Below are 23,171 nucleotides of genomic sequence, written 5' to 3'. Positions count from 1 at the left end.
AACAGTGGAAAACTAAAAAAAAACAAAAACATTTTTAATGTTTATATTATCTATGTATACATTACAGACTACAGGTCATAGGCTGATTTCCTGTGTTGCACACCACTGTCACTGCACATTGTTACTGAACGCTAAAAGCAACTGATTCACAAATCTCCACATTGCTCTTGGAAAGTGAAAGGTGATACAATCTTACACTCATTGACGGCCATACAATGTCAGTATAACTGAAGGAAACACTTAGTTGGTAGCACATGACTCTGTCCTCTATGATTAATTTTAGTGTGAGCTATCCAACCTGAAGTCTACAACACACATGGAACAAGTTCACATACAGCACCACTCCACACAACACAGTCCTTCCATAATCAGTTTTCCCGATGAAGTTCCACTGACATTTTAGCCATCTGTAAAAGTCTTGTGTGAAATTTCTGTCATGCCACCAACATGTGCATCAAATGATGCACGATAAAATCATCATCATAAATACTCTAAAGTAACATACCAATTACCAAAATACATGATATTCACATTGAAATATTTGAAAATCAAACTCTAGAGTGAAATCAATTGCCAAGTGCACATCATATACCGGTACACACGATTAAAACATGAAAGCTGCAATATGATGTACAAATCAAAACAAACATTGAAGAAATAAAGACATAAAAATCATCAGGAAATATGCTTAGTGCAGGAAACATACAACTTTTACAGTATTAGCCAGATACGGTTAAAAAAAATTAATAATAAATGAAATAAAGTTACTCTCAAGTAATCACAGAGACATCTTTGTTTTGTGAGAGAAACGGACATGATCTCCACATCACTCCCCCCATTGCTCTGGCTCTGCCTGACCACTCTCTCCTGCTCCGCTCTCAAGCCTGCTGTGCTGTTCAAGGTTAATGGGAATGATGGGCCACAAAGTTCACCACGGAAGCACTCGTTTGAAATCTGAAGGACACATTGGCTTTGTCAGTTGATACATGAGCAGCACACAGAAGCTAACAGCACACTTCGGCTAAATCAAATAAAAATGATTAAAAAGCAGTTGCAGAGTGGAAAAAATCAAACAAGAAAACCAATAGAATGATGCTCATAAAGTCATATTTAGAAGGAAATTCTGGCTAAAATGTCCCAGTGTCCCTACAGTGTATGTCAGAAGGAACCAGACCATGTGTTGGTGATATGAAACATCTGACACCTGACGTTTGCCACCTCTCTCCAGCCTGGCCCCTCTGCTGTTCCGTCTCATCACAGGTAGGGGTACTGATGGTGATTGAGCTTCCTCTGGTTCAGGTGGTAGGGCCCATGGGCCGTGCTGGAGCGGCTGTAGGCCTGAGCCTGCTGCTGCTGCTGCTGGTGCTGCTGGTACTGCGCCGCCCCTTGAGCCATGAGGCCCAGGCTGTTGTTCTTCTGCAGGAGGCTGAGGGAGGCCGAGAACGGCCCGGCGGCCGCGGCGGAGGCCCGGGCGTGGCGGCCGGCGGAGGAGGACGAGGCCGCGGCGTGGAGCTGGTCCACGGCCTGCGAGACGGAGGCGAGCGCGGTGGACGCCGGGTAGGCGTAGAGGTTGGACGCCGAGCTGAAGAGCGACGCCTCGTGGAGCCGGTAGGCCGAGGAGGACGAGGTGATGGCGGCACTGGTGGTGGTGGGCGGGAAGGAGGGCTGCCGGCGGAGTGCGCTGCTGCTGCTGCCATTCTCAGAGCACTCCTGAGACGACAGGGCTGCCTGCTGGACCTATCAGAGGACACAGCACAGGTCATCAACACTATTATTGTCATTAACTGTCATTAACTCTAGAGTAAATGCATTACACTTCTTTGATTGGATATATAGCATTTGTGTTGATACCACTGTAATGTGCATTTTGTATTGCGTGTATTGCATCCGAGACCTGAAGGAATTACATTTAATGCTATTATATACAGTACACACTTTTTGGATGATGACTGATAGAATGCATGACTTGATGAGGTTATGGAAAAACTGGACTGACTGATAGAATACCGGTATGTGGATATAGATACGTACTGTAGATAGATAGATAGATAGATAGATAGATAGATAAGGGAGAGTGGAGGTACCTGACTCAGGTTGAGGGGTTGGGTTCGGCTGGGTGCTCTTCTTTGGTGACGCTCACTGCTGGAGGCTCCAGATCTGTTGGACTGTGCTGCTGTACCTTTCTTAGCCCTGCCTGAGGCGTCAGTAGCTGGATCTAAGGAAGAACACAACAACAAGTCTTACAGAGCCTGAGTAGGAAAAATATACAATAAAGAATGTATCTACATTATCAGGTCCCCGAATTATACATTTTAAATAATCCTCTTCTGTAGTTAACACCAGAACAAAACTGGAATGGCAGCTTGTGAAGAACATTAAGCAGTGCCATCTGCCATGACCACCAGCACCTTCACAAGACACTCTGTAGTGTGGTGTGGCGTAATGCACAGTGAAGCAGTAGCAGACGGGGCCAACATGGCTGCTAATATGCTACTGACCCTGTCTCGTGCTCTCCCCAGGCTGGGTCTTCACAGAGGGCATGACGACGGCGGTGGACTTGGAGAGGTGGGAGGAGCTCTCCACAAAGCTGGGCAGCCGCTTGGGACTCAGAGGACTGCTGGTGGACGAGTCAGAGTCTTGGGAGTCATGCACTGTTACACAGCTGATGACGTTGGCCCTCTGGTCCACACTATGGCGTGCAGAGATAAAACAGGAAAATAGGGATGTGATGGAAGATAGCTTGTTGTGTGACATGTGCATTGGTGGGACTTGGAATCCCATGCTTGGATGTTCCCTTGTATGCTCCCTTGTATGTGTGTGCCACTATAGGAATGCCCTGTGTGTGTGCTCTACCTTGCGTGTGTGTGTTCTACCTTGCATGTGTGTGCCACATTGGGAATGCCCTGTGTGTGTGTGCTCTACCTCGTGTGTGTGTGTGTGCCACATTGGGAATGCCCTGTGTGTGTGTGTGTGTGCTCTAACTCGTGTGTGTGTGTGTGTGTGCCACAGTGGGAATGCCCTGTGTGTGTGTGTGCTCTACCTTGCCGGTGGGAACTTCCTGTCATCCTCATCCTCGGTGTCGCTGTGGATGGTGATGATGCTGACAGCTGGGCTCGGAGTATCAGAGATGATGATTGGCTGAGACTGGTCCCCATTGAATCCAGGGTTGTGAACCACAGTAGCAGCAGGCTGTAGAGAGGAGACTGGCCTGGGTAGAGTAAGAGGCAAGTGTTTGCCATCAGATATTATGATGCCTTATGATACTGATATTGATACCATCAGTGGTTGGCTCAATGGTGTTTTTTTGCCCCCAACGGCACCTTCCAGGCAGCATAGCCTAAACGGCACTACCTTTACCCTATTCCTAACCTTAACCCCCTCAACCCTCATCCTACCCCTAAACTGAGGGGAGTAGTGCCTTGAAGGCAGCGCTGCCTGGAAGGCACCGTTGAGGGCGAATAATACCAAAGACCTCAGTGCTCGGTACCACGTGTCCCTGCTTCATAGCTCCATTCATACTTATACTTTACTTATAATAGAAACCTTTTCAACAGACTGTATCCAATATGGTGTACAACCAATGCTTTGAATACACTGCCTTGCTGTACAACATGTATCCTTGTTTGTGTAATGCTGCATGTACTGTATGTAATACAGTATCTCCTTCTGACAGATGAACAGAATGCATTAATTCACGAATAATTTACTATTCATTTTCCTAGGCATCGATATCTACATGCCAGTTCTAGGATATTAAAACAGGACATTAAATGTGCAACGGAGATTTTGTTAAAATATCTGTTCTCTCATTCAGAGCAGCATCTATTCTCTTTTTATTACTTTGTAATGTTATATACTATGTACTATTTCTATGTACATTGAGATGAGGTTCTGTGGATAGTGAGTGTACAGGTGCAGCGCCATGTTACCTGGCTCGGCTCTCTGTGTGTCTGGCCTTGCTCCTCTTGCCTCCGCTCTGCTGGACTCTGCCGTGAGAGGTGCCCATGTTTAGGTTTGGGCCGCCGGCCTGGGTCATGTGACGCCCTCCAGCTTCCTGCTGGCTGCTATCAAAGTGACCACCGTGACGATTCCTGTCAGCATACACCACCACCAGATTAAACTAGCCTGGCACAATAACAAATAATAAATACAGTATCTAACGGAGGAACACTGAGGAGTGGATGGCACAATGCACTTTAGGACCCCTGATGAGACTCAATGTCCAAACTCACCTCCAGCTGCCATTCTGTTGTCCTCCATCTGAGAACATTGGGCCCATGGAGGAATCGCCAACCACTTGCTGACCAGAGCTATGGACAGCCATGCCTGGCATCTGCTGCCAAGCCGAGGGGATGAGAATCTGCTGTGTGCTTGCTGGCCAGGTCTGCTAAATAAATGGGCAAGCACACACACACACGCGCACACACACACACACACACACACACACACACACACACACACACACACACACACACACACACACACACACACACACACACACACACACCAGGGCAACAAAACAAACAGTCAGACATTCAACTGAATTGTTACAACCTGAAAAGCACAGTCAAAACAAAAAAAATCTGATGCTTGATTTTTAATCAGAGGTAGGGCATATTCCCACATAATTCTACTTCCAACAGTCAAGTCACAACTCATAAAGATCCTGATGCTTTTCTGCTAAATGTAAGTACAGATGTTAAAGCAGGCTAGGTTTGCTCCAGAGGAACGACTAGACAGTCAAGACAGGCAGCATGCAATCCCAGAGACAACCCAGTTATATATCTGTGTCAAACAGAGCTCATTACAGCAGTCTCTTTTCTTCTTTTAGACAGAGCCCATAAATCATGGTTTGGTTCAAATATTTTTTCAACCAATCACAGAGGATCAAAACTGCTCTGTTGTATCTCTGGTGAGGATGGACAATGACTGTCCTGGCCTCTGTTCAAGAATTCCTTTGGACCTGTGCAGAGAAAGGACTTGGTTACTGCTGGGGAAGGGACAGGACAAGAGGAGATTTAAAGGCAGAGTGACCGGGACACGTCTCCATAGCTGCTGCGTCTCTACAAGTCAGAGAAATGAACCTTCATTCCTACAAGCAATGAAGAAGCCAAGCAGCCATGCCCTACAAGCATCCAGACAAAACAACCAAAGACGTTGACGGTTGCTTGAAATGACGGAAGTAAAGAGAAAAAGAGCAACATCAACCTGAAAGCCAAAACAAGTAAGTTGTTAGCTCACAATAAAAACACATTTGGTGAGGTTATATGACAGAGGGAAGGAAGGGCTTTCTTTCTCAACATTCTTTCATGACAGCAGAGTTGGAGTTTTGAGCTCATGTGGTCTTAGTTCTGAGATCATCATAAGGATCCTTGTTCCCCATTTCACAACAAAAGATCGTTGTGCAAATCAATCAATTCAATTATGTAAAGTATAGTATACTTTTTTTGATCCCGTGACTGTATTTGTTTAGTATACAGTAGAATAGCATAGTATAGTATAGTATAGTATGATATATACTTTTTTGATCCCGTGAGGGAAATTGCATTTAGCCCAATTCATATATTAGTGAACACACACAGCACGCAGTGAATACACAGTGAGGTGAAGCACACACTAACCCAGAGCAGTGAGCTGCCTGCCCAACAGCGGTGCTCGGGGAGCAAGGAGGGGTTAGGTGCCTTGCTCAAGGGCACTTCAGCCGTGGACTGGTCAGGGATCGAACCGGCAACCCTCCGGTTACAAGCTCAAGGCCCTAACCAGTAGGTCACGGCTGCCCCCCCAAATTCTTTAACACAATTAACACCATCCAAAGTAAGCGCATAAGTGACAGTGCCAAGGAAATTTCCCAATATTAAATGGATCTGAGCAGAGCTCAAAATTCACCTGTTTACACAAAAATGCAGGTTTAACTTTTAAGTTTATCACAAATCGGTGCACTTGATTTCATCACATTCTCCTGCTAATTTAGAAGGGCTTTATCCGTCTTAGCTGAGGCCTGGACTCCAACTCTACCTGACAGGACACCAAGCTGTCAAATTCTGCATTCTACTGACAAAGACCTGGGAACAGGAACTGAGCTCGTCCCCAGCACCTTTGAGGACAGTGCAGAGCGAGCGACCGGGTCAAAAGCTGTCCAGACATCTGAAAACTGGAATTTGAGCCACTGCAGATTGAAACGGTTCAGCCTTGGGGTTGTCCAGGTTATCGTTCTACTGAGAGCTCACACCTGTGTTCAGGAGGCAGGTAGGAGGGGGGAGGGCGGGGCAGGTAATGCACATATGGACCACGGCAAGCAGAAGCACAGGCCCAGAGAAGCACATGCACCCCATGCTCTGCAGACTCCTGGAACTGGAGGGGGAGGAAGGGAGGTAGCAGAGGGGTTGGCCGTGGGGTGCGTTTTACCAGCATAGTGGCCCTCTGCTCCAGGCTGCCGGGCCAGCCGGCCTCGTGTTCCAGCGCAAGAGGGACCGCCGGATAGAGGGGGCCCATTCCTGCCACGGGCGGCTGCAGTGTGGCTACCATCAGTGGGTTACAGAAGCCCTGAGAGAGAGGAGGAGCAGGAGGAGTGTTGGGGAACAGGAGGGGGGAGGAGGGGGATGGTGTGGGTTAGACAGGGCTGGGCCAGAGGAGAGAGAGGTGCTGTCACGTCCCCCTTCACCACAACTGCTGCGCAACGAGGGAAGAAGAGGCTAGTTACACAGCGACAGGTGATTTTCAGGTCAAATCCAGGTGTGCGGACGAAAAGCAAAACATAATACAGTGGTACAAATATGCGGAAACATTGACCATGCTATGACACACTCTGTTCAGGTCTCAAGACGTTCAGGTCCCTGACCGGAGGCTAGTGACATTTTTTGCTGGAGAAAATTCTCCATTCATTTAAACATTTTGCTTCAGCAACTCTGAGAGGCCGTCCATGATAGTCTTCAGGCAGCACATCACCCACATGTACTGTTACTACAGTGTGCTGTGACTCTGCACCAGACCCAGCAAACTCAAAAAGCAAAACAATTTTGTTGTACAAAGTACCCAAGCACATGGACATCAGTGACCACTTACCTGACATAACCTCTCTCACCACTCACCACCAACATCTCAAATGAGCAGGATAAATATGTAAATATAAATATGAGGATAAATATTCTGTTAGAGCTTTAGGGAGGGAGGGATGATGAGGATACATTAGAATAGGAATATAGAGAACACAGAGAAGTTGATATGCCACAATAGGAAAGGTATTACAGATGTCGCAGACAGGCAGCTGACCCAAACATGACCCTACCGGTGTGAGCATGCCCGGCTGAATGTGCAGCGGCTGAGAGGACTGGTTCTGGGGCACCAAGGGAACAGAGCTGTCCATCCTCACTGGGTAGCCAGTGTGCTTATTAGACGTCTGAAGCCCTAAAGGACAAAAAGGAAAAGGACAATGAGCTAACTCATTATATGTATGATCTATCTTGAGATGTGCTCCTACCAGAGGTGGAAAAGTTCAGTTTCAGAAAGTATACTGTAAGTCCTACCACATAATCTGTGTCAAGCATTCATTTAAACCAGCTGATTCTAATTAGCACCACTAAGCTAATTAATGAGACCACCTGTGTTAAGTGCACTGGTAGAAATACATGGTTGGATTTTTACTTTCTGAAGCTGGACTTTTCCACCTCTGGTACTACCTACCATGTGATAGTGTTGGGTGGCGAAATGCTATATAGAATGATATTACTCGTCCAGTTTTCCAAAGCATAACTACCCTTTAATTCCAACTTGGAAGTTCCAAGTGAAATTGCTAAAGAGAGAGATCATGAGAAGTTAACCATGGTTGTAACTGGTAGCAAATAAGTTGTTCCTACAAAATAATGTTTTTCTTTGTTTCTATTCTGTGGAGATAATGAATTACTTAAATACTCAAATTAAATAATGTACAAACAAACCTTGCTTGAAAAAAATGACCGTTGTCTATCTAGGGTAAATACTGTGACATTATTGACTCATAGCTACTACTGTACCTGTAGACCTGTGAATCCCAACCCTAATAGCTGTCCTATACCAGTTCAGCACTAGCAAGACTAACAACAACAGATTTTCTGTGCTGGTCAGCGTCTAATCTCACCCTGGATGGTCGGGGGGCAGACAATGAGGGTCTGCTGGAAGGGCTCATTCTGGGGGCACAGCTGTGTGGGGCGCCCCTGCAGGGGCACGCTCTGTTGAGCCAGGCCTGGGATGTTGATGGTGGCCTGCTGGTACAAGCCTGGCTGGTAGTTCAGCAGAGGCATGTTACTGCTCAGAGACAGAGACTGTCCGCCTGTGGAGGCCATCTGAAGAAAACAAACCCCTCACACTGGTCAGTCAATGGAATGCCTGTGTAATATATATTGTAATACATATTGTAATATATACTGTATGTAATATTGTAACACATCTGTAGTATTTTCCGTTCAGGGGCCTTCTCCACATGCCTCATGAGCCCTGAGGTGTGTGTGTACCTGGTTGTGCTGATTGAGCTGATTGAGTGTGTACCTGGTTGTGCTGATTGAGCTGGCTGCTGAAGGTAACTGTGAGGTTTGTGGCAGCGCTGGGTGTGTTGTTGGAGGCGAACAGATTCTTCCCGTTGTCAAAGGCACTGCACCGCCTCTTGCAGATCTCCATGTTTTGGAAACAGGACTTTACGCTGCAAGAGATCAAGATGTGAGCTGATCATGGGCACCATTAAGATGGACACACTGTCACCACATGAGTAATGAATACACCTAACAACAGTATTCATGGCTTTCATCAGGTGCCTTTCCACAGGTGTATTAATCAAGCACCATACAGTCTGTATTGATAATCAAGGTGTTTAATTGTATACACCTGTGGAAAGGGACCTGGTGAAACCAATGAATAGGTCATGTACACACGCCTTGCCTGGTGATGGGCAGCCTTGCAGTAATAACAGTTTGCTTATTGCTTTCTCTGAAAAATACAAACATTGAGAATCTTAAAAATAACTGGCGATGTCCTTCTCTGTCGATACGTCTGAGAGGCGGTTGGCGGGAAGGACTGGAGCAGAGCCATAGAGAGAGAGAGTTGCGACACGCTTTGATGTCGCCGCCACGCGATCAAAAGTTCCAAAAAACCTGCGCTGAATGGCTGAATTGCAGGAGGGTGGGATGTACTTCTAGATGCTGGAAGGTATAATCAATTAACTCATTAACTAATGACCAAGAGATTGGCTGTAAATAGTTCCAAAAGTCGAGGAAACGAGGAAATAGCCTGGGAAAAGCGCTGCCCTTTTTTCCTATGGAGGTCTATGGGAGTGTCGCCACTCTGTTTTATCTACCGCTCTGGACTGGAGGTGACTGGGAAGCTTACTGTGAGCTGTGAGGGAAGTGGAGCAGGTGGGTCATGGTCACAAAGGGGTGGTTCAGCGTCTTCATGGGCGTGATCCTCTTGTCAGCATCCAGCGTGAGCATCTTTTTCAGCAGGTCAATGAACTCCCGCCGGTCTGCCTTCTCTGCCAAGATGTCCGTCCCCTCCAGACTAGTCATGTTGACCTAAGCAAAGAGCACAGCATCTAGCCCATGGCATCAATTAGCTCTGAAAACTCATCAGGGCTGTCAGCTCAATCCGGACATCTTTTCAATTAAATGCATTTGGCACTTTTCACATTAAATGACTTGATTGGTGTAATGAGAAAAAGTCTAATCACCTGCATCATGTCATCCAGGCAGTTGAAGATGTATTTACGAGCTTCCTTGGATTTGATTCCCATCTCAGCCTCATGTTCAGATGGCGTCTACATACACAAGAGTCAAGTGTGAGATTTCTGGGAACAGACAGAGCTGTGAAGCAACAATAACACGGCGTGTTACAGCGTGGAGAATTACACGCTGCACAGCACGCACCTTGAGCCTCCAGAGAGGATAACTGGAGTCTGGTCCTCTGTTGAAAAAGCGACTGGTCTTTGTGCCCGCGCTCAGCAGGTACTCAGCTGGAAGGCCCTGGGTCTGGGAGATGTAGCGAATCTGCAGCGGCATGGACAAAATCAAATCACATTCACCAGTGAACGCACAGACAGCCAATTACATTTAAAAAAGCCTTAAATCGTTGAGTGGTCCATCCAAAACACAGACCTGGTCATATTCCGAAGCTCCGGGATAGAGAGGCCAACCCAGAAAGAGTTCAGCAATCACACATCCGAGTGACCACATGTCGATGGCCTCACAGAAGGGAAGCCCGAGGATAATCTCTGGAGCACTGCAACCACAAAAATACCATTTTCATTAGGATGGCGATGTAAGACATCTAACTCCAATTAACACTGCCATTCATCCAAGCATACATTCTTCAGTAATACGGAGGTGATTTCAGCATTGCATTCTCATCTGATAAAATGTGTCAGAGCACGGCAACCATAAAAAGAGCATAATTACTAGGACAATCATAATTATAGGATGTGTAACCACATAAAATCCTCTCTCCCTCCATTGCCATGTCTTACTTTGAAGCATTACAGTCTTATCTGATAGCAGCCGTGGCCTACTGGTTAGGGCTGCAAGCTTGTAACCGCTTGCCGGTTCGATCCCCAACCAGTCCATGGCTGAAGTGCCCATGAGCTTTACCTCACTGTGTGTTCACTGTGTGATGTGTGTGTTCACTAATTCACGGATGGGATAGATGCAGAGACCACAATCCTTGTATACGCAAGTATACTGTACATGGCCAATAAGCCTGATTTGATTTGATTTGCAACAATAGGTGAGTATAAAAGCTGAGGAATCTCATTCTCTTTCTGCCCCTGTAATACTCACCGGTAGTACCGCGACTGCAGGTAAGTAGAGCACACGGCCTTGGACACGTGACTGGCCGAGCCAAAGTCGATGACCTTGACGCGGTACGGCTGGCGGATGGGGTCCACCAGCATGATGTTCTCGGGCTTGAGGTCGGCGTGGATGAGGCCCAGGCTCTTGAGCTTCAGCAGGGCCGTGGCCACCTGCTGCAGCACGGGCCGGATGCACTTCAGCATCAGGGGACTGAACTTGCTGTGCTTGAGGAAGTCGTAGAGGTTCTGCTCCAGCATCTCGAACACCAGGCAGGTGTGGTTCTTGTGCTGGAAGCACTCGTACGAGCGCACAAAGTTGAACTCGTCGGCGTTCTCGGTGCTGAGTCTGCTCAGAATGCTCACCTGACAAGGGAGAGGACAGAGGAGAGGACTATGACTCAAAAGGATAAGACAGATGAGAAGGATACATAGGCTTTATGGTGAAGAAATCCCTCAGAAATATGCCATTTACAATCAAACGAGCAAACGCCCTGATGACCACAAAGCCTAGGCTGACAGGGATTTAGGACTTGGTACTAATCCTATCCTCATTTACACAGACAACACTGACAATCTGTTATTCATCTATTCACACCTCAATTTGTCCTTGCCGGGCGTAAGAAGGGTGGTTCTTTAGGATTTTGATGGCCACAATCTCATTGGTGCCACGTTTCCAGCACTTTGCCACCTGCCCAAACGTGCCTCGGCCGAGAAACTCCAGCACCTCGTAGCTGTTGGACACAGAGCAGAGGATTTCGTGTTGCACGAGCTGGTAGTCCCCCTCGCTGTGGGAGTTGCTGCTCTTGGTGGTGGAGGTGGAGTGGGCGATGGACTGGGCTGTGGTGGTGCCTCCGCCCGCCGCGCCTGCCCGGCCAGCCACACGGTTGGAGAGCACCGGAGCCGAGAGCTCCTCCAGGATCTGCACGCTGTCGCTGCTGTCCACCTCTTCGCTCTTGCGCTTGCGGCTGTGCGGCTTTTGATGGCCAGCCTCGCCCTGCCGGGTGGTGGAGGAGGCCACATCTTTGGTGCGATGGCTCGTGGACGACGAGGAAGATGAGGATGAGGATGAGGAGGGACCCCCGGGGAGACTGCCTGTGCTGTCTGCTGCACGGACCACCGCCTGCTCCCGGGAGGTGCCACTCCCCGCCCCCGTTAGTGGGAACACCAGGTTGGAAGCGGTGAGAGGCTGGCGGTTGTAGTTGCTGGAGTTGAAGCCGGAGGCTGTTGGGCTTGACGAGGATGTGTTCGCTTGGCTTGGGCTCTGTAGATAGAAGCTGTTCTCTGCTGATTGGCTGCTCACATCCCATCCACAGGTCTCCACCTTCATCCGCTTGGAGCGGCTGTAGCCACTAGATGACACTGACGGAGAGGAAAATGCCTGAGGCTGGGATGACATACCTAAGAGTAAAAAGTAGCACATGTCAACATGTCAACGTATTATTGCAGATATTCAGCTATTCGTCCAATCAAAAGCCTTACTAATGCTGTATAACAATGTTGTATAATAAAGTAAGTTAGAATTTGATTCACAGAGATGTTCTGAGTTCTTGCATGTTAGATGCTAGATTTACAATAATGTCTGAAGCTGGTCACGAACGCAGCGATTTAGAATGTGCACATGCATACAAGGAGGTTTACATGCAGTGCACCTCCTTGCAGAGTCTAGACACATTCAATGCAAACGGTGGTGCATACCTGCACTGAAGCATGCTAACTAATGTTCTTTACAACACCGATGCACAGCTCAGAAATACCCTTCTGTCGTTATATGGCGAGTTCATAGCAACCTAGGACGGACCTTGCTGCTGGTCAATATATTGGGTTAGAAAATAACCGAAAATAGTATTTAGTCCATGTAGTTAACCACATTTTTAATGTGATTTTAGGAGAAATACACTAACGGTAACCCACGAACCGGACAACCCAATGTCTCCAAAGAGAATGACACATATTGTAAATCACTGAAAGGCATTACAAATTGAGATTAGTTAAATTGTTACCTGTTATTTGCTCAGTTCATCTCGTCCTATTTGACACTTCCCCTCTGTTTTCCTGCTTAGGCCTCATAGTTTCTCCATGGCCAGCTCGTTTGAAACCAAGCATTTATCTCGGTAGCATGCGGCAAGATGGCATAATTAATCGACACCGAACGGCACATCAAGGCTGCATTACTTTAGCCAAAATACTGCATGTATGCGACTACAACGATGTATTCTGCAGAGTAAACAAGCAGACCCCAGCATCAACAGGAACAACCCACATCTCACCGACAGTTCACAGACGAGGGTGAGAGTTCGTTCGCTCTGCTGTAATATATCGTGTAAAGGCGCACTAGCTTTATCAGAATATCCGTTTTGTCATTTCAACTAGTAGAATAGATACACAGGTAACTACATTGCAAATAACAGACAATTATTTTGATACAAAAACAAATATTATCGTTATAAAAGATATCAGTCACGGTGAAATGTATCAAAGGTGAGCACTTCTTAATCTTAATCTCGATCATGGCTTGGCCTACTTGACATTACTCGGAATCTGGTGTTCATGACTAACAGGTGAGCTGGCCAACATCACCAAGAAACAAGCTTTTGACCTACCATGTCAGACGTTCAAGTCTACTGTTGACCATTATCAGTCATTTAAAATTGAGCAGTAATCAACTGAAAAATCAGACTTTTTTTTTTTTAATGACTGCAGGAAAACTACCAGCTACTGTATAGGTCTGTTTCAAGGAGCGTTGCTCTTTCTTGCAAAAGTGCATTTCAGCTCTGGTGTGTATCTAGGAAGGCCCTTTGTAAAAGACTGTACTATTATTGAAAAGGAGAACATATCACAACAAATGACAAGCATTTTTATGACAAGAATAATATGAATATTTATTTCTAAACCAAGGTGGAATATTGCACAAAGGTTATAAACTGAAGAAAAAAAAGATACATTTGTTTAAATATCCTTAAACCAAGCACAGCATTAAAACAGATTGCACATAGATAGCAACCGTGTTAGTGTTGGATTGGTTTATGAAGTGAGTTCACATTAGCTGCTTGATTTGGCTTCTCTTTTTTTTGTAGAAAATGGACCTCATTTAATATTGGACAACAAAATGTTTTAGAATTGCTTTGCCACAGGTCAACCTACCATTGTTACCATAAGCAAAGCACTGTAGTACTTTAGTCATGTTCCATTTCCATCAAAACATGGACATCAAATTTGGAACACATTTAATTACATAATCACAATTACAAAAATGCAATTTTACAATAGAGCAAATGTTCAGGAATGGCTCCGTTAGTAATTTTGCAATGATTATCTATTTTACTCTTACAATCCATCCATCCCTCAACAAAAGAAAAACTGTGGGGTGAAAATAACTGTGGAATGGTTTGAACCGCAAATCGGCAGTCCAACAACATTTGTGAATCAGGTGGCAACACCCTGATTAACACATTCTTTTCTATACATGGGCTACACTGGCAGACTGGTTGGGCATCGCAATTATTTTCCTATAACTGAGCAAAACTTTCCCCGATGCCATTTCATTATGAACATGACCCTACAAACCAAGGCAGTTCTACCATTTTGATTTCACTGCATTCCTCAAGCCTCTGACCACCTGGTTGTTGTCCCACTTGGCATCAGTGTTGTCTCATGACTGTGGACACTAAAACTCTTAACAGAACAAAAACACAGGTAACCCTACTGCTTCTGATAGTGAGGGCAAGTACAGTTCACCTTCTGCTATCTGTGACTTTGTTCTTCTTAGCCAACTAAGCCAAGTTCATTCCTGTGCAATACTCCTTAGGACATATTTTACGGTATAGGCAAAGGCAGCGAAGCCCACGATGACAAACAGGTTTGCCAGGGCTCCTCCAAGCAGTCCGTGGTTACGGTTGACCTGCTGCAGGTCAGGAAGATTTGCAGCTCCTGGGTGGGCGTGGCCATTGAAGGGCAGGTGTCCGTTATGGCCTTGGTGGGTATCACCATCTGGCACAACATCTGGGAGGGGTAACGCCTGGGCATGAGACCTCAACTCGTCCTGAAGTCGCTGCTTTTGCTTGATTTCCTATACAGGCAAAAGATAAAAGCCACATTGAAGTCTATATTTTGGTTGGTGTCTCTCATTAAAAAAAAAATAGCAGTTGACATCACATAACACATACTGTAGGTGTGAATTAAGATTGCGATTTTTATTGTGAATTCTTTTAACCTTCTATGGGGACAATTTTTTTTACTTTAAAAGTACACTATGCAAGATTTTCACCTTTATGAAGCCAACCTGATAGGTACAAACTTCTAACAGGCAAATCTTTCACCTAGCATAGCTAATAAGCATAGACGTAGCAAGTCACTCCCGAGAAAACAAGCCATGTAACTTCAAGAATGGTGGCCTGACAAATTCTGCGAGAATCATGAAACATCATCTTGGCAGTAGATATAGCTTTTTGGAGATAGTTTTAGTCTGTTATTAATCCTTTACCCCCACAACAAAAGTATTTCATTGTGTACAGGGGGTATAAGTCACGAGTAAAATATTAATATATTGTGACTCTAGACAGAGCTCTACAGTAGCCAAAAATACCTAAGCCTGCATAGTGTGCCTTTAAAGAGTGAAATTCCACTCAAGAGTTTTAGGACCTACCCCTTGGCTGTGTACTTGTTTGTTTACACTCTAAGTATCCAGCCATGGATGGCACTTGTGGACACTGTTTACGAGTACTTTACATGGTTATTACTAGTAATAACACAGAATGTTTGTTAGAAGGTGGAGAGTTTCAAAAATAATACTTACATCAACAACATCTGGAAACAGTTCACAGAAGATTTTGTCTTTAATATTAAAAGACAGGCTCTGAGAGGCAAGCTGTCTTTTCTGTTGAAATAGAATATGTTGATATGTTCATTACAAAGCAATGCAAAACGTAGTGTTGGTAAAAAATATTGTATACTAGACATTTCACTATTTTACCAAAAATCCAATTCAACGATCCAGGCCAAAACACTAAACATTACACCACTTCACATTCAGAATATTTTAAAGTTTAGGTCAATCAGCATCAGTAAGGCAAAGTGTAACTGGCCATCAAAGGGCTCTGTAACATCATCCGTAAAACACTAGAAAGTAAAATATGTCCACATCATACTCACAGTAAAGTCTGAGGTTTCTATGCTGCCCAGAGTTGGCCCTTTTTCTACCATGAAACTAAGAAGCCCTGTCAGGATGGTGGAAACAGACCATGCAGGATTCCATGTGTCAGGATGGAAATCTGTGATGGAGAGACATAATCTAGAGAGAGGCAGTGTGTATTTAATAATAATAATAACAATAATAATAATAATAATAATAATATCTAGATATACATATTCTGCACACTCATTTGAAAGTGTTGTAAGAATTAACTTTGAATGTGTTTGTCTTCAAGCATCGAGCCCATTGTTGCTCTCTAAACATCAACATAAGCTTGACTGTCTTCAACTTACCTTGTATTACATTTAAATCTGCCATTGGGAGTTATCATGTATATACTTGGTGGTTTGAAGGGAAATTCTCTGGGGAAAATGAGTTTTCCATGGTAATAACCACCTTAAAAAAAGATCAAACATAATTTAAATAAGTGTCTGGAAAATTAGCCTATGTATAGTGGCAAAAATTGGGCATCCCAAGTTCGGTGACTAAAACACAATCTAATCTCCAAAAGACATAAAGACACAATTTTAGAGTGAAGTAGGTAAGGAACACCAGCAAAGGTTTTGGCAACCCAAGTTAACAAGTTACTCTGCTGTTTTCTTATCCTAAGCTCGTCAGCATAAAAATGTAAATCTATATGTAAACAAGGGCAATGTATTTTGAAGTTAATCCTTTTGGCCACAATGATCAGAAGTGTGTTTAGGAGGAAATGGGTGTCTCACATTCCCCTACAGAAACGGACAATCTTTACTACTATGCTTTTTGCAAAATCAGGCAATCTTTTACACACACAGCTATTCACAGTAGCAAGAATTATGATATGGGTGACACTGTAGGCTTAATAGCTACAAGGACACAAAACAGAAAAAGTGTTAAAATAAAATTCACCTTCATATGGAGTTTTTTCTGGCCCTCGTACAAGGTAATGCCTTGGAAAAACAAAGAGAAACTTATGAGCAAAGGTTTAACCTTAACTGAATGTGTGACAAGCAGACATAAACGTTCATTATGGAGTCATTTTGATGCACAGACTATATAAAGCAACCCATAATTTGAGGGCACTGAATCCATACCATTCCAATATATTTGAAGGGAGAGGCTCCGCACAGATGTAGGGTACAGGGTCTTTCTTTATTCGAAGGTAGTCCTGTTTTAATCGTTGTGTTGCTGTTGTTGGTGCCCTCTTGTTAATGTTGTTGCTCATCTAAATGGGCATAAATGAGGAATATACATTAAAAGCAGAACCTATGGCATTAACCTGGTAGGTTAAATACATTAAATCTGATGATACTTGTCTATAAGAGGGGTGACATCTTGATCAAGTCACAATCTGTCACTAGATTATGCAAACGCCAGACTAAAGACAAGTTGATACCATCAAGGGTGGCACAACGTTACAACCACAATGAAGAAACATGTTCCTATGAAAATATTCGTAGAGCTACAACTTTAAGCTTTCCACGTGAAAGGCAATAGGCCTACAGAAGTCACTCTACTTGAGTACACATCATAGAGTTGACACGCTGTCCTAACTCACCCCCTTCAAATGTATCTATCGTAAACTATCGTTGGTGACTGGATTAGTAACCCAGTGCGGATTAATTTAGCGTTAGTATTGTAGCAAGCTATGAAATGACTACCATTGACTGAATCAGTCAGATACCAATTCAATTACGTCAGCTGATCTTGGACACAATCTAAATATACAAGCTACTGTATCCCTGGGTGAACTTGATACACTTAAATGCAGGTCACCGGACAACGTGTGGGGGTTCATGTTGGCATCAGGCTCTTGCTTAACGTTAGCTGTTAGCAAAACACAGCACTGTTGTTCTTCTCTAGCCAGTAACTTCACCACCCCATAAGGCCTAACTTCACTGGCTAGCTATGCTTGGTAATCACACGTTACAGAGTAATTAAATCGATGAGTCAAATATAACAGCAAGTCAACCACAGGTTAACATTGTTTCTCCCAAGTAATGTTATCACAACACAGTCAAGGCATCACGTTACATCTCCAAGACAGGTTCTACAGTGTGACAGCTGTGCAAATGACCACGCTAATAATCCTAGCATTTTGGTAGCCGTCTACTAGCATGCATTTAACTTACTGCTGGATATAGCTAGTCAGCTATGCTAGTAATGGTAGCTAATATCCAAACTTAGTGCAAGCAAAAGGAACAGCGAGATCAACGCAAAAATAGTTACCTCTTTGGAGCACTCTATGCAGTATAAGTAGGGCGGGCTGAAGCAACGTTTATTCTTCTCTCACAAAAAGAACAACAGCTTTATTTAAGAAAACTTGACCATTTAACTATGACAAATTCGTTGAGATAAAATTGTCTCCGGTTCCCCATTCTAACATGGCTACCAAACAATACGGAAATGAGGCAAGCATCAGACTGGCCAATCATCATGCCACATTGTAGCCCGTCCCCACATGCTGTGGGCCTAAATGTGTAGAATAACAGAGAGGGTAAATAAATAACAAAGTAATTATTAAGTAGCATTTTCAGGTACTTTTAATAACTAACAACTGTTTACTTTGCTACATTTTCACAGACATATCTGTAGGCCTAGGCTACTTTCTACTCCTTTTTCAAAATTCTACTCCATTTTCAAAAATCTTGTTACTTTTGTGTTGATGAATTTGAGGTGATCATCAATTATTTTAATATTTAACAATAGGCTAGATGCAAAAGGATGATATAGGTAACGACGAATTGATATCATTGAATTCAGTGTTTTATGTAGGCTACAGATGGGAAAACATCATATTCTAACATTGGCTTGGCCGCATGTCTATTCTAACCACTGATCTATAAAGAATACTTGGATAGACTATCTATGCAGGCCACTGAGCATCTTTGATAAAACCTCAATGACTGTGGGGACAGGAGCCTATCAGGTCAAATGGTGACACATTTCTTAAAATGTAATGCAATGTTAAATGAAAAATCAAACCATAACATTGAAAAGATAAGCATTCTTTATTTTGATCTCAAAGGGATCGAACATTTCCCCCATTTTGTTACAAATTTTGAGATATATTAGCATTTGCCTCTACATTTTAAAACATACGTAACTGATATATCGTACTTTACAGAAACAATAAAATACAATGGGCTACTTACCAGCATAGCCATCATAGCATCAGAGTGAAGGAATAAACACTGTCATGAAATGTTAATCTCTAGCATTGGCCTATTGATGATAACACTATAGCTTTGAATATCATATTGAGACATGCTCACTGACCAGTACAGATGTAGCCTAACTTGTCTTCCAAAAAATTCAATTTGAAATTGAAATGTTTACATGAAATTATCTCCCACACACATTTCTTTTGGTTGTGTCTCAAACTTGGCAGCCCAATTAACATGTTGCTGAGTTCAAATCAATGAACCATGGAGCAGTAGGCCTGCATTAAAAGAGTAAAGTCCTACAGTATGGATCTGGTGATCTGCACTGTACTGCAGAATGAGTAGAAAGTTTGAATATGGAGCTTCATCGTTTAAAATTTATTACATAAGTGCTTCTTAAATTTAAGAGAAATAGGCAATGGAAAAATGACACATAAGGGGGTTTTGACCAGCAAATTCCCCTAAAAATGACATTACATATAACACAATCTAAAAATTCATTGTATTATCAATAGCATTGGATAGCAAAAGTGTCAAACTGAATTCCAGCCATACTTGCAAATGAATGAAAACATCTCACAGGCAAACACTAATTCCATGACAATCTTAGTCCTTGTAAATAATGTATAATGCAACAGAAGTGATGTAAACATGCTCAGATTTAAATTCAGCATCAACAGTTTGCATCATAAGATGCAAAAAGCCATGTGATATTCACTTGTGATATAGCAATTCAGACATCAAAATTCAGAATATATTTCACTGAGCATTCATACATTCTATTGAAACATTTGCAGCACTTATAGTGAGCAAGAGAAATATGGGAGTAGATCATAAAAAATATGCAAAACTGGTCTCTGTTGAATTACTCCTTTGCTGTGCCTCTCCCAGCATCCAAGGTCTGCACTGTAGGTTCGCAGCAACTTCTTACTGCCATCTTCACAGATCATACTCTGGGTGGAGAAAACAAGATGGGGGGTGTAAATACAACCACAATGTGTCTGATGTGGAGTGACTGGACTTCAGATAATTGTATCACAATTATATTACACCCTGTCCGGACTACCTAAAGGAGTGACGGAAGTGTACACTTCGACGTTTCAGTTTTTCTGGGTTGTGTGAGGCCATGTGAGAAAACTCTCGGAAGATGTCCAGGTATGTTGTATCTCCTGAAACATAAGAGGAAATCAGTGCAAAGCTGAGTGTTATTGTTTAGTAGAAGAGATTCTGGTCCCTAATGCTATACGTCCATTCCCACAACTAAAGTCATATGAACATTTCTGGTGGTGATAAAATAGTATCTCTGTAATAGTATGCCCTTGTGAAAGTCTTTCCACCTAAATGTTATTCGATGAAAGCTAGATGCCTAAAAAATAGATGGAAAATGTAAGGCTGTTCAACAAGGTACACAACTCACAGCCTCTCTCTCCACAGACATTCTACACACACACACACACACACACACACACAAACAGATAGAAAATAAAATTACAGCAGTCAAGCATGACAGGATGGACTTGCTGATATATGTATCAGGAAAATGATGAAACAGTTTCATGCTCCATCACAGGGGGCAGTGAAGCAACAGAAACACCAAACTCCTACATTAGGCACCGCGGTGCCACGCTTGTTCCCCTCTCTTTTAGACTTACTTTCACAGTGACCATGGCAACGGCTAAAACTATGGCAGGGACAACAGATTCAACGGAGGCCTTTCTATGAGAAACGTCTGTGCCTTGATGGTAGACAAAGAGAAAAATACTCTGCTCTAGCCCATGAGTGACCAAGATCTCTGTTTGGACAGTACTATCTAAACAGGTTTCCAGAGCCATGGAGATGGTATACAGTATATCTACAAATAGAAAAGTTCAACACTGAGTAGTGGACTAGGATAAAACTACTTTAGGTTGTTATTCTCTTGTGCTAAATTAGCATAGTGGAAACATTAATTTGCTTAAGTACCATGAGATCCCAGTTTAACCCTTAACTCCCCCAACAGGAGTTAATGCAGTTAGTATAAGAAGAGGAGGCGAAGCATTGAAGCAGAATTGCATTACTGATAGAACATGAAGACAGAGAGAAAAGTTAGAGGTTAAGCCATGTTGCTTATTTATTCTCAGTATTTTGTCAGTGTTTTAAAAGCAAAAGAAAAAAGGAAGAAAAAAGAAACAAAAGCATTTTTACAAATAACAGCAGTAGGCTTACACAAGGATATTGGGATTCTCAGACAATATTCAAACATATTTTTCAGACAGTAGCAAGAAACAAAAAGAGTAGAGTACAGGAGAAGACACCTTTATGTTAAAAGCAAGCGATAAACGTGTTAGAAGCTCAAGCATATTTACAGCAGATGTTGGGAAAGGCCTTCTATCTCTTTTTTCCCTTGTTTTACCAATGGATTGGCGTATCACTACTTGTTCAAGCTTCTTGTTTTGGTAATTTCAACATGCCACTCAATTTCAGTGTCTAGTAAACATACTGACTATCCATCTCATATGTTCATTTGCTTTTCACAGGAGGCTAATCCTAGTCTGGCTATCACCATACTGAGCTCAATCTTTTAAGATTGAAAATTAGTATGGAGAGGCTGCACTTTGTTTCTACTGCTCTAGAGGCGTGATCAGAGGGCATTGTTGAAATGATTCTGTACGCTTGGATAGTCTTTCAACCAATCAGACCAACGATCCGGTGTGTCTTTTGGATAAGCTTGTTTCTGATTGGAGCCAAAGGTTCTGGCAGGGAACAGAGGAGATAGATGTGCAGGTTTCCAGCCTGAGCTGCCTGGCGAAATCCAAATTCGCCGGAAGTTCAGGCAGGGTTCACCCAGCCTAGGCTCAACCTCTTGTATCTAACAGTGTGGAGGCAATATCAGAGAAACCCTCACACTCAAATATGAACATACTGTACATCCATATTTTTGAGCTAAAGAGGCAGCAGAAGAGGACAACTGACCAACAGTCTGGTGAATTTCCCTCAGCACTACAGCTCAAATGTGAATCACCCCTCCCAGAGGAACTACGATATGCCCTAACAGTCTAGTCCATCACACATGTCACAGATTCCCACAGCACATGGACATTGCTTTCTAGAACTTGCAATTCAACAGAAGAATCAACATCACACCCTCAATTTAACAAGGATTTGGGGATGGCATCTTTTAAATCCCCACTTGGTAATGGTGCAAGTGACTTATAAAAACTCCCTGAGGTCTTTGGTTAAAGAGAAACAGAGTTGCATGTGAGACGAGTTACAGTATCACAAGCTAGCACTGAGCAAGTTAATTTAATTTAAGATTGGTTTGGGCTATAAGATGACAGATGAAAGAGTAAAATCTGCTGCTTGTGCAATTTCCGAGACATTTAGACTGGCTGCAATCAAAGCTGTAGGGTGTTATGTAAGGCATGCCCTGAAAGATGAATAATTGTAGAGTAAATTCTTTTCAAGATGAAATGAAAAACATCTCACTGCCCCTACAGTATATCTTATTGGTACAGATCTAATGTTTAAATCCTTCCATAGGGCTGAGTGGTATGCCTTCTCACAGCTGACATCACTGACTGCTGATGTTATAGTCAAATAGGGCATTGAGTGTCATCTTTAAAAAAGACCGTTCATACAGTATGTAGTATTACATGATGTATAACAGTGCAGTGTTCATCATATATGCTAGCGGACTAAAATTTAGTGAACTAAAGTTACTAAACTGAAGTTTGTCTCTAACCAAAGACCACATGGGCTCTCGGACCCATGCTTGTATGTACAGGTTTGGAGATTTGGTATCACATTTACGAGGTTTATCAAGACGTCATACAATATAGCAAATACACATACACAAATTTGAGAGAGAAACATATGCAGGACTACAAAGGCCCAGCATAACAGCAACACATGCACTATTCAAACAATGCATAAACCAATGACAGTAATACTATTGCTGTAACATACCAGTACAAGAAATGAATAGTATACATAGAAATTAATGGTGTACCAAACATACTGTAGCAGTACAACATTCATTTAACCTGAAGATATTTAA

The 23,171-nt window shown here is 43.3% G+C and overlaps 3 protein-coding genes across 6 annotated transcripts in view; all 3 read right to left on the bottom strand.

Moving 5' to 3' along the window:
- Positions 1-13,059, bottom strand: hipk1a (homeodomain interacting protein kinase 1a). 4 transcript variants are annotated; one of them, XM_062541181.1, is made up of 17 exons: positions 12,805-13,059; positions 11,400-12,202; positions 10,794-11,167; positions 10,116-10,239; positions 9,888-10,007; positions 9,692-9,778; positions 9,355-9,536; positions 8,521-8,671; positions 8,114-8,318; positions 7,286-7,404; positions 6,406-6,543; positions 4,233-4,387; positions 3,930-4,091; positions 3,041-3,208; positions 2,499-2,689; positions 2,085-2,215; positions 1-1,737 (listed from the first exon to the last, which is right to left on the bottom strand). In XM_062541181.1, the coding sequence occupies exons 2-17, from the start codon at positions 12,198-12,200 to the stop codon at positions 1,255-1,257; spliced, it is 3,591 nt and encodes a 1,196-aa protein (XP_062397165.1). In that variant the 5' UTR covers positions 12,201-12,202; positions 12,805-13,059; the 3' UTR covers positions 1-1,254. The 4 variants fall into 4 exon arrangements, with proteins under 4 accessions (XP_062397165.1, XP_062397166.1, XP_062397167.1 ...); XM_062541182.1 differs by having other exon boundaries at positions 4,233-4,384; XM_062541183.1 differs by lacking the exon at positions 6,406-6,543.
- Positions 13,060-13,656: 597 nt separating this feature from the next.
- Positions 13,657-18,383, bottom strand: ube2j2 (ubiquitin-conjugating enzyme E2, J2 (UBC6 homolog, yeast)). Its single transcript, XM_062541180.1, has 7 exons — positions 18,201-18,383; positions 17,066-17,196; positions 16,881-16,921; positions 16,286-16,388; positions 15,953-16,091; positions 15,597-15,677; positions 13,657-14,870 (listed from the first exon to the last, which is right to left on the bottom strand). The coding sequence occupies exons 2-7, from the start codon at positions 17,194-17,196 to the stop codon at positions 14,586-14,588; spliced, it is 780 nt and encodes a 259-aa protein (XP_062397164.1). The 5' UTR covers positions 18,201-18,383; the 3' UTR covers positions 13,657-14,585.
- Positions 18,384-18,963: 580 nt separating this feature from the next.
- acap3a (ArfGAP with coiled-coil, ankyrin repeat and PH domains 3a) overlaps positions 18,964-23,171 on the bottom strand; it is a 65,499-nt gene continuing 61,291 nt past the window's right edge. The window contains exons 25-26 of the mRNA XM_062541179.1: positions 20,202-20,304; positions 18,964-20,088 (exon numbers count right to left, since the gene is read on the bottom strand). Coding sequence (XP_062397163.1) covers positions 20,082-20,088; positions 20,202-20,304 — 110 coding nt within the window. The 3' untranslated portion in view covers positions 18,964-20,081. The remainder of the gene's footprint in view (positions 20,089-20,201; positions 20,305-23,171) is intronic.

Source organism: Sardina pilchardus, chromosome 7, assembly GCF_963854185.1.
Source record: "Sardina pilchardus chromosome 7, fSarPil1.1, whole genome shotgun sequence".
Lineage (NCBI taxonomy): Eukaryota > Metazoa > Chordata > Actinopteri > Clupeiformes > Clupeidae > Sardina > Sardina pilchardus.
Note: the sequence above shows the minus strand (reverse complement) of the source record. Positions and strands in the feature narration are given on the sequence as shown.

What these genes read in the sequence shown, in the direction of transcription:
- ube2j2 (XM_062541180.1), bottom strand. Translation starts at nt 17,196, where the DNA reads ATGAGCAACAACATTAACAAGAGGGCACCAACAACAGCAACACAACGA. An exon ending in CCTTCAAATATATTGGAATG is followed by an intron (nt 16,922 to 17,065) that starts GTATGGATTCAG and finishes TGTTTTTCCAAG; the next exon opens with GCATTACCTTGTACGAGGGC. An exon ending in TAGAAACCTCAGACTTTACT is followed by an intron (nt 15,678 to 15,952) that starts GTGAGTATGATG and finishes CTATTTCAACAG; the next exon opens with AAAAGACAGCTTGCCTCTCA.
- hipk1a (XM_062541181.1), bottom strand. Translation starts at nt 12,200, where the DNA reads ATGTCATCCCAGCCTCAGGCATTTTCCTCTCCGTCAGTGTCATCTAGT. An exon ending in CAACAGAATGGCAGCTGGAG is followed by an intron (nt 4,092 to 4,232) that starts GTGAGTTTGGAC and finishes GTATGCTGACAG; the next exon opens with GAATCGTCACGGTGGTCACT. An exon ending in AACCCCTCAACCTGAGTCAG is followed by an intron (nt 1,738 to 2,084) that starts GTACCTCCACTC and finishes GTCCTCTGATAG; the next exon opens with GTCCAGCAGGCAGCCCTGTC.